General features: G+C 37.9%; 1 protein-coding gene across 3 annotated transcripts in view; it reads left to right on the forward strand.

Annotated features, from left to right (window-relative positions):
• The first annotated feature begins 4011 nt into the window (after window positions 1-4011).
• Window positions 4012-15288, forward strand: part of Dach1 (dachshund family transcription factor 1) — a 395583-nt gene continuing 384306 nt past the window's right edge. The window contains exon 1 of one of the 3 annotated variants that reach the window (XM_071611458.1): window positions 4012-5445. In XM_071611458.1, the coding sequence (XP_071467559.1) occupies window positions 4604-5445 (842 nt within the window). In that variant the 5' untranslated portion in view covers window positions 4012-4603. The remainder of the gene's footprint in view (window positions 5446-15288) is intronic. The other 2 variants (XM_071611459.1, XM_027938084.2) reach the window with 2 other exon arrangements.

A 15288-nucleotide genomic window follows, 5' to 3' on the forward strand; every position in this document is an offset into this window, starting at 1 on the left:
CATTTTGAAAGATTGAAATGCTTGTGATCAACATTTGATCCACTTGCATTATTTTAAAAAAATTTCTGAAAGTAATTTCAGATTCCAAAAAACCTTGCTTTCAATTAGAGTAAACATAATTAGAGTGACGTCGTGCTCGGAATGGTAAATCTCCCTTTGAATCTATTAAGCATGTTATCTCCTTGTCCTGTCACTAAAAGGAATTCAGTATATATATGGAGTGTACAACTGTATTTCTCTGTATATGTTTCTAATAGAACTTGGGAAAATTAAAATAATAAAATTATAATGAATATTTTCTTGTTGTCTTTTTACATGTGCTCAAATTGTTCCTTTCACTAAGTGTTGCCCTAAAAAGAGGATTCTCAAAGCTTTCAAGAAAATTTGAGAGAGTAAATGAACACATTGAGATATACATTGCCTTTAAGTTACTCAATCATTTTAGTTTTTATATTCTATAAAATATGTATTTTCTTTTTTTAACATAACTGTATCAATTGCTATATTGAAACTCTGAAGATTTAAAGACATGACTTATCCTGGCTTTGTCGATATTTGTGTCTTTCTTACAATCTTCTGCTTTGCAGTCGTTTACCAGAATTATAATGCAGCATGAATAAACCTAAAAAAAATGACTATTGATTACAGAGAAAGCTTTGTGAAATCATTTAGTCAGTTTCCCCACTTGAGAAATCAGTGAATAAAATAGGTCAATAGATAAGGATGGCATAGATGTAATACAGTGCTATGCCTCCCTGGGTTATAGAAAGGGTCAAACATAAATCCCCATAGAATTCATGTATTATACTCATAAAATAAAATGATACTTACCAAATCCCAACTACAAGTCCATCTTTCTACAGATCTATTCTTCTTCTTTTTTTAAAACCACAGCTCTGTGAATATGTTTGTATGTGTCCCTGTTTTATTTCCTTGTCACTTCCCCTTTTAACCAAATAGGATGCCCTCATCATCTGGCTAAAGTGTCTGTTGTCATCCAGGTATTCACCGGGACCCTGGCTGCAAAAGCTACTTTGTATTTTCTCACTGTCGCCTGTAACCTTACAGATCTTTTCAAAACTGCATTTCATATTGCACTAAACTCTTATCTTCTGCCGATTTTTGTTAAGTAATAGATGATGAGACCTAAGTCCACTCTCTCTTTTAGTTCCCATTCGAACGGATCTCATCAGGGGAGGAAGGGACAAGGGGGGAAGGGAGGGGAGGGGCCAGAGGGGGGCAGGAGGAGGGAAGAAAATACCTTCCCTGAACTGGTACAAGCTAAGCTTCAAACGATATCCTAGGAAAGAAATTAAAGACTTCTTAATTAGTGCAGCAATTAAGCTTTCTTGGTAGCATTTTAATCAGCACAGGCCCTATCAAAGGACAAACAGAACGATTTGCAGGTCTTTGAATTTTAAACAGTCTTATTGATTTCTGCACAATACATCTTCACAAAACACAGGGAGAATTTTCTAATATCAGTTACAGTACTTTGAGTTTTGCTTATGCAAATTGAGTGAAGGTTGGGGAAGATGAGATGGTAGGAGAGGACCTGAAATAACCAGAGATGTAAAACAATAAACAAACAAGACAAAAGCTCTGAAAGCTAAAGATGCAATGGAGTGAGAATGTGAAATCTCTCTCAAGTTGATTTATCTGCTGTTGTTAAATACTGTTTGCTTTAATCGCTGGCAACATTTCTCAAAAAAAAAAAAAAAAAAGGTAAGAGAAAGATAAAAAAAAAAAGAATCCTTCAATTTGTTTCAAGGCTTTTCTTTCCTAGGTATTTTAATTTGCATTATACGTCTTTTCTAATCCTATTGTTTGATCAAAGGAGTAAGTGGTGGTTCCTTCAAATGGTTTAGAGACCTGAGGTCAGGGGAAGCTCCATTCAGGTGGGGGCAAATGCCCCCAAGCCCTGTTCTGAGTGGAGCACATGCTCAGAGGTGCAGGTTTCTGTGTAGAAGGAAATTTGGAGTTGGCTTTTAAGTAGGGTAGAATGATGACTTGGTCAGCTACCACGCTTCCTGTGGTAGGTATTGGGTGAGTGATAGTTTAAGGAAATGTGAGAAATGTGAATGGTAAGGGCAGATTTGGGACATTTAACTTAAATTTTTTTTCCCATTTGTGAGAGTAAAATTTCAAATGATGATATGTAGTGCAGCATCTTAAAAATCATATCGGAGTTTATTAGAAGTTAGGCATGCAATTCCACAATCAAATTTGCTTTTCAGAGCTTGGTACTTTCTTCCTCTTCCCCTGATTAACACAATAATTTGGCATTTTTCAAATGGTAATATTTTCTAAAACATACATAAACACTTAAAACAATGTTTTAATGTATGCAACACATATTGAATCCCTACTTTTAATCCAGGACAGATTTGGGGGATTGAAAAATCAATATAATTATTTCTGAATATATTAAAATACATTGGCTAAACTAGGCCAAACAGCAGTGGCAACTTTAGTTATCATTACAGAAGTTTATCTGCTTTTCTTAAAAAATTTTCTGAATTCTTATAACTCAGAAAACCTCTTAATCTAACTGCCATGCCCCAGAAAGTTTAGCATAAAGTGACTAACTAGCCAATAGTGTCATATTTCTCTGTATAGTTCCTGTACCTTTTGCCACTACACTTCAAAGAGTTTAAAGGATTGACATGATAAGGAGAAAAGTGATGATAATTTCAAAACCAAAATGGCAAAAATTTCATCCTCAATACTAAGAACCTGCTGTTAATAGTTAATGTCTAAAATCCAGGGAATGCTTGTTTCATATCTTGTGAAGTCAATGAGCATGTGTAGACAGGTTCAATGCCTCACTATTTAAGATTCCTATAGATATAAAGCAACAAACTGACATGACTATGCTTAAATCATATGTTGGGCAAAGATCCTTGAATAAGTACCTCCATGCAACAAGTGAGAAAAGAGAAGAAAAGGAGAGATGAAAGAAAGATGAGAGTCACTCTAAACTCTGCCTAATGTTTTCAAGCACAGTTACTCTTTCTGCCTTTACAAGTTAACCAGCGAGCTTAGTTTTTGTTCTCATTATTTACATAACAAACATTTTCATTGACAAAATGAAAAGGACTTTCCCAAAATATAGTTGTACCTTTCAAATATGAAAAAAAAAAACCCACAGAAATATCATGTTACTTAAATAACACACTAGCAACTAGTCTTGGGTCTTAAAGTATATGAGTATGGTTGGCTACTCTGAAAGACAGGTGAATTAATTATAGAGTTTTGGATGAGAAAATCAGTGTGTTTTTGTTTTCCAGTTTTTAAGTCTTTAAGGGTGTCCAAATCTCTTTGAATTCTCTGAGTATAACAGGCATTTCTGACCTGTCTTCAGGGTGAAAGTGAAGTTACTCTAAAGGATCCATCTCATGGCAAGTATTTATTTTTGCAGTCTATCAGGAGGGAAGGGATTATATAAAGCATTGTTATTCTTAAGCGATTTTGGACTTTCTCCCCACAACTTGAAAGCTACCCTGAAATTTTCACTATCTTTATAAAAAAATAAATAATTTAATAGAGAAATAAAACAATCAGACGCATAAAACATTACGCTCTGCTTACATGTGAATTTTCCTCAAAATAATTTCTTAATAATCATGAAGCAGGGATGTGTTCTCATTTAAATCTCTTTGCAAAAACGCTTGGAGATATATCCTAAATCCTTGAAGGAGAACTCAGAGCGCTGTGGCTCCTGTGGAAGTTGTCAGGCGATGGCTTAGAAGCTTTGGGGAAAAAAATGACGAGTCGTCGCGGAAGGAATTGAATATTAGACATGCAACCTAACGGTAGTAGTAGAAGAGAAGCAGACGATGGTCTATCTTTCCTTTTCCGATCGCCACTTCTGTGTCCCAGGCTTTTCCTCTCCGTCCCTCCCACAGTTTCTTTTCATATCCTCCCCCTCCCCTCCTCCTTTTCTTGTTCCCTCTCTCCCCCACCCCTCTCTCCCCCTACGTCTCGCGCTCTCGGAGTCTCTGCTCCGAGTTCCTGGTTGGATAATTTGGGTTAATACTAGTGAGTGAGGTTTTTGCGGCTTCAAAGGGTATTTCAAGTTTCCGGAGCTCCTCCCCTCTGCACCGTGTGACAACAACAACTCGTCCAGCCGGCAGCCTGCACTTTTCAGCTCATTTTCTCTCTGTCATTCCCCTCTCAATCTTTGATCAATGTACTTGCCAGGGAGAACCCAAGTCCCTCAATCCTCCGCCTTTCCACCTTCATCCTTAACTTTGTGCTAGAGCGGGACCCACACAACAACAGCCGACCCTCCCCGCCCCCGCCCACCCCCCCCAAACCAGCCCTCGATCCCAGCCCCTGGAGAGGACTCGCATTTCGACTTGCGGGACACTTTGTGCGTTTCTCTCTAGAGCGCCTCTCTCGCTCGCCCCTCCTGCGCTCGCTCTTTCTTACCCTCATCTCCTTTTCCCCCCTTCTCTCCCTTTCTCCTCGTCCTCTCCTAGAGTTGTTGTTGTTGTTGCCCCTCTTGCTTCTTCTCCCCCCTTTCCCCCGTCCCCTCCCGGGGGTGTGTGGCAACTTTTCCCCTCTCTTCTCCTTCTGTTTCCCCCCCTTATATGTGACCATGGCAGTGCCGGCGGCTTTGATCCCTCCGACCCAGCTGGTCCCCCCTCAACCCCCGATCTCCACGTCTGCTTCCTCCTCTGGCACCACCACCTCCACCTCCTCGGCGACCTCGTCTCCGGCTCCGTCCATAGGACCCTCCGTGTCCTCTGGGCCAACTCTGTTCCGTCCCGAGCCCATCGCTTCTTCGGCGGCGGCGGCGGCCACAGTCACCTCTCCCGGCGGCGGCGGCGGCGGCAGCGGAGGCGGCAGCGGCGGCAACGGAGGCGGCGGTGGCGGCGGCGGTGGCGGCAGCAACTGCAACCCCAGCCTGGCCGCCGGGAGCAACGGCAGCAGCGGCAGCGGCGGTGGCAGCATTAGCGCTGGCGGCGGCGGCGCCTCCAGCACCCCCATCAACGCGAGCACCGGCAGCAGCAGCAGCAGCAGCAGCAGCAGCAGCAGCAGCAGCAGTAGTAGCAGCAGCAGTAGCAGCAGCAGCAGCAGCTGCGGCCCCCTCCCCGGGAAACCCGTGTACTCAACCCCGTCCCCAGTGGAAAACACCCCCCAGAATAATGAGTGCAAAATGGTGGATCTGAGGGGGGCCAAAGTGGCTTCCTTCACGGTGGAGGGCTGCGAGCTGATCTGCCTGCCCCAGGCTTTCGACCTGTTCCTGAAGCACTTGGTGGGGGGCTTGCACACGGTCTACACCAAGCTGAAGCGGTTGGAGATCACGCCGGTGGTGTGCAATGTGGAACAGGTTCGCATCCTGAGGGGACTGGGCGCCATCCAGCCCGGAGTGAACCGCTGCAAACTCATCTCCAGGAAGGACTTCGAGACTCTCTACAATGACTGCACCAACGCAAGGTAAAAAGCAGAGTGTAGCCTCTGCCGCCCCCGGCCCCTTCCCACCCGCCTCCTCGCCCTTTCCTTGCTCCCTTTCCGGCTCTGCTTGCTCCGCGCGCCCGCGAGCCGCGCGTCCTTGCGAGCGCGGCCCTCTGGTTTTCTTCTTTGGAGCTTGCCAGCCGCGCCCGACCCCCTGACAAGTTGGCACTTCACTCTGCCCCGATCTAGCTCTCATTAGGCCGGGTCAATCTTTGCTGGACTGGCCACCAGCTCTTGGATGCTGTGGGGCTTGGGAACCCCAAGACTCAGGGCGGAGGGGGCGGGAAGGAGGACGGCGCCTTTCTAGGAGCCACTGCCCCCTTCCCGGCGCGCGTCGGCTTCTGGGAACCTCTCTCCGAGCTGTTGCCGGAGTGTGCGCTCCCCGGGACCTGGGTTCCACCGCAAGCCTCTGGGCACCTCCCGGGGGCGGGGGGAGGTCGTGACCCTGCCCCGCAGGGTTCTTGGAGCAAGGAGACACTCTCCGGGTGAGCGGCCGGTTAGGAGGCCAAGGGAGTGGGTTGGCAGTCGACGAGGGCACTTTGAGGTCAGATAGGGAACGACTCCTGAGGCTGAGAGACCCTGGGCAATCCCGGGGTACACTCAGGGAGTTCAGCCCCAAGTCCCAAGGGACAGCTTTTCGAAGGGAGGGTCCGTGTGTGTGCGCATGTGTGTGTCCGCATGTGAGCGTGTGCGTGTGCAAAGGAAATAAAGGGGTTATGATTGCCCCGAGACAGATGCGAGGGCACCAGCAGGTTTTCTTCTATTGGGGAAGGTGAGCGGGTGCCCCAGACTTTAGGAAGCCGAACTAGGGAGACTGGAAAGGAAGACCACAGCGCGTTCGCTTGCTCACTCATTTCAAAGTGCGACTTCTTTTTTCATTTCTTTCTTTTTCTCTTCTTTCTTTCTTTCTTCTTCTTCTTCTTCTTATTTTTTTTTAAAGGCCAGTAGCTCCCGCAAGGAGCAGGTGCACGTTTTGCACTGGGATGCTCTGCAGGCCTGAATACTTGTCTGCGCTGGCTTTCCAGCCCCGCAAAGGCGCGCCCAGAGGAGGCTTCAGGATAGGTCCCGGGGCCCTACCAGTTTTATGCTAATGAATGCTCAGTGGGGGAGGTTCTACCAGGAGGGGGCGGGAGTGGGGTAAGTTGTCAATTTCGGGGTAGAAATGAAGATTCCACTCGCTTTCGCAATTTCGCTTTGTCCCCACCACCGCTCGCTTCAGGGAAGCGCAGAGGGAAAAGTTCAGAGATTCCTAGAGAAAGCGAATACGGAAAGTTGGAGACCACAGGCAGGCACGTGGGAACAGGGCGCAAAATTTAAGCGGAAACTTCGCTACCTTCCAAATAAGTTTAAAGACCGAAGGAATGGAGTTAGTGTGTGTCCCTAGAAGAGCTAGGGAAGCTGAAGTGGAAGGAAAGAGAGGAGACCAGGTAAAAATGGAAATGAAGAAGCCACTAGCAATTCCTTCCTTGGAGAAAGATTCCTGGGTACTTACTGCTGGAGAAGGTTGTAAACCCTAAAAGACAAACTCAAAGGAGCACATGTCTTATCCCGACCTTGCCAGACATTCTTTTCCATGTTTATTTGCCTTTCTTCACATGAAACAAAGATGTATATCTCGGTTTTGAACCTTCAATTCGATTTTTTTTAGTATATTCTCTGTGTGTGTGTGTGTGTGTGTGTGTGTGTATGCGGAGTGCCCAAGTGCATGGGCAGGTGGCAGTAGAGATGGGGGTGGGGGTGACCATGATCACTAAACAGCATTTACTCAGACAATTGGAGTTCTTACTCACTTACTCATCCATAAGGTAAAATATTTGCCCCAAATCCATTAAAACTATTCGAACCAGGACAGACTATTATTTTGGAGTTGTTCTGAAGAATGTTATGTAAAAAAGTCAGTTCAAAACTGACTTATGTGAAAGTCAGTTCAAATCCGATTGTTACAAAATTGGCTGTCCAATAAATTGGTAACTGACTGGTTTTCTCCGAATGCTCTGTGTGTGCGCGCGTTTTGTGTGTGTGTGTGTGTGTGTGTGTGTGTATGGAACACATTGTACGAGATAATCAGTGCCCATTTTAGTACACACATACACAATTGTTTGAGAAAAGTTCCTTCAGTGACTGCATTATAATGTTGTAATCAATGTAACACTTGATTATTTTTATTTTGTGAATTTTTGTTCAGACTTTAAAGTCCTCATCAAACTGTTGAAGAATAGTCCTAAAGTTATTAACTAGACATTTTAAAAAGTTTTTTCTTTTTTCCCCCTGAGATTAACAGTTCTGAGTTTAAACTTTCAGAACTAAGATAAGTTAAATCCAGTGGAACTGTTCATCCCTCCAAAAATATCTCATCATTACTCTAATTATGTTTCAATTACCTGGCCTTAATACTTTGCAATTAAATGTGTTGTTCTAAAATCCCATTTTAGGTTATTTTTAAATTAAATATGGGAAGTTTATTGATTTAATTTTGAATTTTGATCTTATACCAACTAAAAAGCTTGCTCAAACTTAAATACATGCAAATATGTAGTCATTAACCTGAGAAGAAGTGTAGTTGTTGATATCTACCTAGGTTTTCTTAACTCTGTCACTGACTAAAGAAATAGAAAATTTGTAATTGAAGGGTTCAATCCCCACCACAGCAAGGAAAAGAAAAAGAAAATTTAAATTTAAAATTGAACTATCCTTCCCCAAAATGTACTGTTTGCATATTACAATGCTGACATCATTATTTTCAATGGTAATTACCAGTGTTGTTGTTTTATTTCTTTACTTTGAAAGCAACCATCTAAATGTTTTGCATTTTAAATTAAAAAAAATTCCATTTTTATTTAAATCCAATTTACAACTTTGCTTTTAAAATCTTTTTTTCATTTATCTAGACATATTGATCCTTTCACTCTTGTTTCTACTCTAGCTATTTAACAGACTAAGGAAATAATTTACACAGACTATAAGAGAAATAGTGCAAGAAGGCAAATTATATAAAATTACATGTGTATATGTTTGTATTTATATATAGTGTATAGGTAGTATTATGAATACATAGGTACACATGGTGTGTGTGTGTGTGTGAGTGAAAGAAATATCAAATCTTAGTACTCTCAGATTTTTATAGAACATATATCTAATTATGACTCTCAGAACTACTTAATACCAGGAAATCCAAGGAACCAAAATGATGCTAAAGAAAAGAAAGGCTCATAAACTGGAGTTTATGCTTAAAGTGGCTCAGTAAGTTAGCAGCAATCCTTAGAGTAGAGTTGATTTGCCTGGGAGCCTTGTATTTGTATGCTGTCTATGAAAACTGGAGTAAATGTTTAAGCCATCTGTCATTACCACTAGGAGATGAAAAAGAGACTATCACCTGCTAGATAGTAAAACTAAAAAGTGTAGGTCTCAAAACATGAAAGAAAATGTGAGGAAATATATTTAAAAGTTGTCAAGGGGCAAACTCTGACCTTGTCCAGCTTCCTCCAATTATTATTTTAAAACTAAACATTAGTTGCATGGACTTGTCTATTGCAATAGAGGTCACTTAATTAACTGCTAACCATTAAATAACAACAACAACAACAACAACAAAAGAAAAGTAATTATGTACATGATGAAGTCTCTGTTTGCATGAGTCAATTGCTGTTTGTAGATTTGGGTTAGGATTCATCTTTCTGTGAATTCAAGTAATAAAATATGACTCTTGTGTTATGTTATCTAACATTCTTATTTCTTTGATTATTGTCAGAAGATGATCTTGTCTCACGATCTTTCAAACCAGATTGTGATATAGCTTCTATATAGCTCTAAATTTGGGAAATTTTAAACTTGAATACATTCAAGTTAGTTTTATCAGACATTTTATATATGTATACACATATATTAACAAATAGTATTGTTTGCCTTAAAAGTTGATACCATTCATGGACATAAAATTGAAAGACTTGCTAAGCCTTTTATGTTTCAATAGAAATATCTGAAAAAAATTTTAGTATAAGATTTTCTAGTTCTTGGCTTGATTTTTCTTGTCAGGAGTTTTAATAAAGATGGAAAGCTGAAACAGTCTATATTTATTTAACATTTCCCCTGTTGCCTGTTTTTCAATGGCACAGACTCATGCATCGATAAAGTTTCAACACAAATACAGATTCACTCCTTCTAACAGATAATTATGATACTTGGCACTGAGAAATTCAAGGATTACTTCAAATGAAGAGAGGCTATGCTTTTGAAGTTTTTGTATTACAGTAGATTAATGGTTCCTATAAAGCCTAGTGTCTCATTTTATAACATTTCAAAAGGAATGCAACATAATTAGAAGACCAAGGCATAAAATATGAAAGTTTGTTTGGTCCCTGAACTTATTTCTCTCTACTTTAAATATGTTAGAAAATTGCAATTTAATAACAAATGTATGAATAAAATAAAAATATTCTAACCTAGATTTACATGGCACAAATACAGTTGTTTGGGTAGTATCTTTCAACTTGATATTTTTCTTGGAATTGGTCTCCAAAAATATCACGGTCATTATTGTTAAAAGTGCACTTGGTTATTAAGATGTTTTGCTTTCTGAACTCTATAGTTTATCAGTTAATGCTCTAAGAGAAGAAATTTGATTTGTACAAATTATGTTTTATTTTGTGACACTTCAAATATTATAAAGAATGAAGACCAGGACAGGCTTTTTCACTCCGTGTTCTCTTACACAGTTTTAAGCATTTTGTGTAGTATTTTAAAATCATTATTAAAATCTGCTGCTTTTTGTTTAATCTATTATATTTCACTGAAGTTGTATACAAATTACTGAGACAAATACTAGCCACCCTCTTTTTGCCTCACTACCACCCCCGGTCCCCTGAGATGTGACACCCAATATTGATTAAAGTCTTGGCAGGATTTGAGCATAAATCACCCTTCTCTTTGGCGATTTACTAGGTGTGATTCACCAGCATACAGAAACATGATATGCTTTATTGTTTCTCACTTGATGCTTTGTTTTTGAAATGTAAGTAACATTTGTAAATTAGCTTAATGTGCAACCAAGTAGTTGTTGTTTTAAAGACAATTTTGTGCTTTGACTATCAATTAGGATTATTTTACCTTTCCAAGTTATTTTACTCAATTGTTTCATACAATTGCCTTTGTCAATCAAGTGAAATAGTCATCAAAATAGCATTGTATTAGCAATATAGAACACAATCATTGCAGAATACAATAGGAAATGAAACTCTCACAGGTTGTAAACTGTCTCCCTTTGAATCCTTGTGTGAAGAAATTAGTTTGAAGTATGTCTTCTAAATAGGTACAGGTGAGTCTTCCAGATTTCATTAAACATTTTGATTTTAAGATTTCTGCTACTTGTTTTTTTTTAAACTCTGCTTAAATTTAAACTGTTTAAATTTTTTCTTTCAAGGATGTAATTTCTAAATTGTTCATACAAAAAGTCACATCAAGTTATATGATTTTAAAATGATAGGAAATGTAGAAATTGATATGGACTATTTAGGTATTAAAAATGTAATCAAGATAAGGGTTTGTCATTTTATATTTGAATTGTTAAAAAAAATATGACCTTAGTTTGTTCCAGCATGTGCCATTTTTTTAACTGAGGCAGTGGATTTTGATTGGTTGGTTATACACATACACACACACACACACACACACACACACACACGGGCGCGTGTGCGCGTGTGTTTGTGTGTGTGTGTGTATAACATATAATAATAAAATGTATGAATGTATATATATGTATGCGAATATATGTACTTATATAAATGCTACAGTTTAAATAACCTAACTAATCTACATATTTTCAGATTTTGGGACTTCATTAAGCAACCCCTTTTCCATTATATTTGTTGTGTTCATTGGTTAATTTTTTAAAAAAAGACAATGTTAAATTAAAAGACCACTTAATGCAACCTGGATAGTGAGTGTAACATCAAAGGCTCTGGTTTTTCACATCTACACATATTTCAAACATAGCAGAGATTCTGTGTGAACCTACATTGTGATGAAATTCCTTTACGTTCCCTTTTCTCAATTTGCCAAAAGTAGTTTTAATCAGAAGTGATTTTACGCTAAAGTACCTGTATTTTAAAATAACTTTTATTTGCTGATATTTTTGCTTTTTGGGGTATGTCACATACAGGAATGACTTTATTGGAGTAGTGTAGGTAGTTTATCAACTTCTTGCTTTGCAAAACAAAGAATACCAAGGATAAGATATTTGTATTCTGTCCTAATGAGCTATTGTTAGATTAACTAGTGGTTCTCTTTATTTTGATGCACCTATTTAGTTGAAGAAGAATTCTGAGAATCTGTTGAGAGTGTGACCATTGCTGCTGGTTGTAGGCATTTAAATGATTAACTTTTTGTATAAGTGTTCAAATGTGCAATTTAAAAATATATATTTATATGTCAAGTTAAATAGAGAAAATCACCCAAATTGCAATTTAATCTAAAGTTAAAGACCCCAGCCCAGGTTCATTTTTAAATTTCTTAGTGTCTTCTGGCATGGATTACATTTATTAGAGGAAAACATTCTCCCACTTAAAAAAAAAAAAAAAAAAACTGCATCTTTAGAATATTTTGTATAGGCTACTCCATGTGCCAATGGCTGAATTTTATTCAAGGTGTGGCCTTCTTGTTTTCTGATCCAAAATAGCATGTAGTCGATTTGGGATTTTAAGGTGGGAATCTTCTGCACATTTAAAGTATGTGACTTGTCTGGAAGTTGCCAGAGGCAACAGATTAAACTGCACAACTTACTATGTCATTGTTTAATTAGTCTTTTTTATATAAATATATTGAAATATCCTACACTATGCAGCACAGAAACACACTGAAAGCCACTTGCTTTAAAACAAGTTTTAGGGAGTAATGAGGGAGAGAGAGAAAGAGAAAGAGGAACAATATTTTACAGAAGAATCTAAAATAATCATTTTATATACCGAATACAATATCTGGAATACATTATGCATTTCTAGTAATAAGTTAAATTGAAATAAGGCAGGGACAGAAAGACAAATACTGCCTGATCTCACCTCTGTGTGCAATCCAAAAACGTTGAATTCTTAAGAAACAAAGTAGAATGGTGGTAACCAGTGGCTGGGAAGATATTGGCAAAAGGATACAAAATTCCAGTTAGATTAGAGGAATAAGGTCAAGAGATCTGTCATACAACATAGTGACTAATAATAGACCTTTATGAATCCCATAGAGAATTTTGAAATAGTGCTTATGTTTGACAAAAAACTTTAAGCCATAATTTTCATAAAGCAAATATTGAAATAGGCAACATAATAAATCAATTAGTTTTGATGAGTCACATTGAGGAATAATTGAGGAATGTTTTTATTTCCTTAGTATAAATAAATGGAGAAGTAAACATAATAGATTAAAATTTCACAGTGTTTAATTATCTTTGTATTTTATGGCATTAATATTCCTAAATAATTAAAGTATGTTCCCTATCACAACAGGAAAAAATAACACTGTTTTTTCAAGAGCAAACAAAGTATATCTCAGGAAACAAAGTGTGCTAGATGAAAGGGAACTATTTAATGGAACCATGTAGAAGCATTAGCAGTAAATACTTGTAAGTTCCATTTAAGTCATATTGGTCATATCTTAATTAGAGGCAATGAAAATAAATATCTAGTATGTGTTAAACAAGAAATACTTTATTATATTCACATATCAGGCAAATGAAATATTTTATTGAAATCTTAAACTATATCCTGAAGTTTTATTAAAACTAACAATAATTCATCATGTTATGTTTTCAGTGTTATATTTTTAAAAGATTTTATTGATGTGTGAACAAAGTAGATCACTGAAGACATAACAGATCTTTGAACTCATCATAGTTCTGCTAACATATACTGATATATTCACAGTATTCTTAGTTTATATTTAAAATCTCATGTTTAAACTTAATTTAAGCAAATTCTCTGAAATGATATTGCTTGACTTAGGCATTTTCTAGTTTAATAGTGCCTTTGAATTTTAAAGAAATTACTTGGAGCACTTTTGATTTTCATATTACCAGTCACACACCGTATACTCAGATGTTCTTGCATGTGCAACAAGTGTAAAATTTTTATCATCATTTTAGACATCTCTGTGGTGGGCATTTCTATTCCTGTTAATCTTAAGCTCATTTGTAGTCTATGTATTTACACACATATATGTTTATGTGTATATGCACACACACACACATACACACACACTCACACAACTACAGGATATGGGGCCATAGAACAAATAGCTTATCAATAAAACTGGCTTTACTTTTTCTTTTCAGAGTTTATACAGGCATAAAATACATGAGGAGCACATTTTACTTACCTCATGATAATTTAAGGAAATTCAAAAGATGCAATTTTCTGTAAAAGAAATAATTTAAACTTAAATATTTTAAAATACAGAGTAAGATGTATAGTTACTGACAGTGATTAAAAACTTAGCTAATTTTCCTAGATCTTAATTTTTATAACTAAAATATACTTTTAATTTGCTATTTAAAAGATACATTTGTGGGACTTATTTCATTGGTATGAAGTAAATATTCAACAATTAGGTACTAGATTTTGCACATTATTGAATAACACTAAATGTCCTTAATGTTCTTGTTCCATTTATTTTATTGGTTTATCTCATTGCTTCTTGAACTTCAGAGCAAGTATATCTTTTAGAATCAGTGGATAAATGATAGGAAAACAATTTCATAACCTGAAGAAAAGTGACTGTCTTCTGAAAGCCTTGCCATCAATGAGCTGAGTTAGGAATGAGGTCAGTGGGTTAATCTTCAGGTCTGCATAAGGAGATGTGTATTACCACTTCTTGCAGTAGGCTGTAATTGTCTTTGAAAACACCTGGTAAAGGACGAGTTAAGTTGAAATCAATTACTTTCTCAATCATTCCATGGCATTTGTCAAGTCATTACTTCACTGGTAAAAGTACAAGCATGCAGACATTCTTTTTCAAAGTAGAATGCAGCTTATAAAACAGTGTCTACTTAAGTTTCTGCTTCATCAAAAATATGGAAACGAAACGAAAACAACCTACATCTTGTATGTAATAAATAAGTCTTTCACACAAGTATTTGATCAGAAATTCATCTTTGCATTTAGTTATCTTAATGTAAATGAACATTTAATATCACTTTGTGCCTCATGGGGGGGGGCGGGGAGAGAGAGAGAGAGAGAGAGAGAGAGAGAGAGAGAGAGAGAGAGAGAGAGAGAGAGAGAGAGAGAACTGGTTTCAAAGTATTTTATGACTTTTGTGATCTGATACCTGTATTCTTACCCTCTAAGAATGCTCTGACAAGTGTGTATGATAATCAAAGATGAATGTATGTCTGCTGTTCACTGATTCTTTCTTCACACCATTGACAGCACATGCAGATTTGAACTTGTAGCTAGGAACAGTGCTTCCATGCTTCAAATTGCCAAAAGACCCCCAGGGATAGAAACTTGACCTGCTTTTATGAAACCATAGAATTACATTTATACAAGTTACCCCATGGGAAAGGAATGAACTGATCCCAATTCAAACCTTAATATTGAAGCCTTCTGGGTCAAATTTGATTTTTTTTCTTTCTGTTAACACCTGTATGGCTACCATATTTAGTCACTTGATATTCTTAGAAAAATTTTTAAAAATTATTCATTAATGATATTGTACTATTAAGCCAAAGCAGCTCTTTCCTTATGTTTTAATGTCATTTTTGGACAAAATATCTAATATATATGTGTATATCTATGTATATATCCTAGATTTAGGGAGTTTAAACACAAATTTATTTAATTCCATATG

The sequence above is a fragment of the Marmota flaviventris genome, chromosome 4, assembly GCF_047511675.1.
Source record: "Marmota flaviventris isolate mMarFla1 chromosome 4, mMarFla1.hap1, whole genome shotgun sequence".
Lineage (NCBI taxonomy): Eukaryota > Metazoa > Chordata > Mammalia > Rodentia > Sciuridae > Marmota > Marmota flaviventris.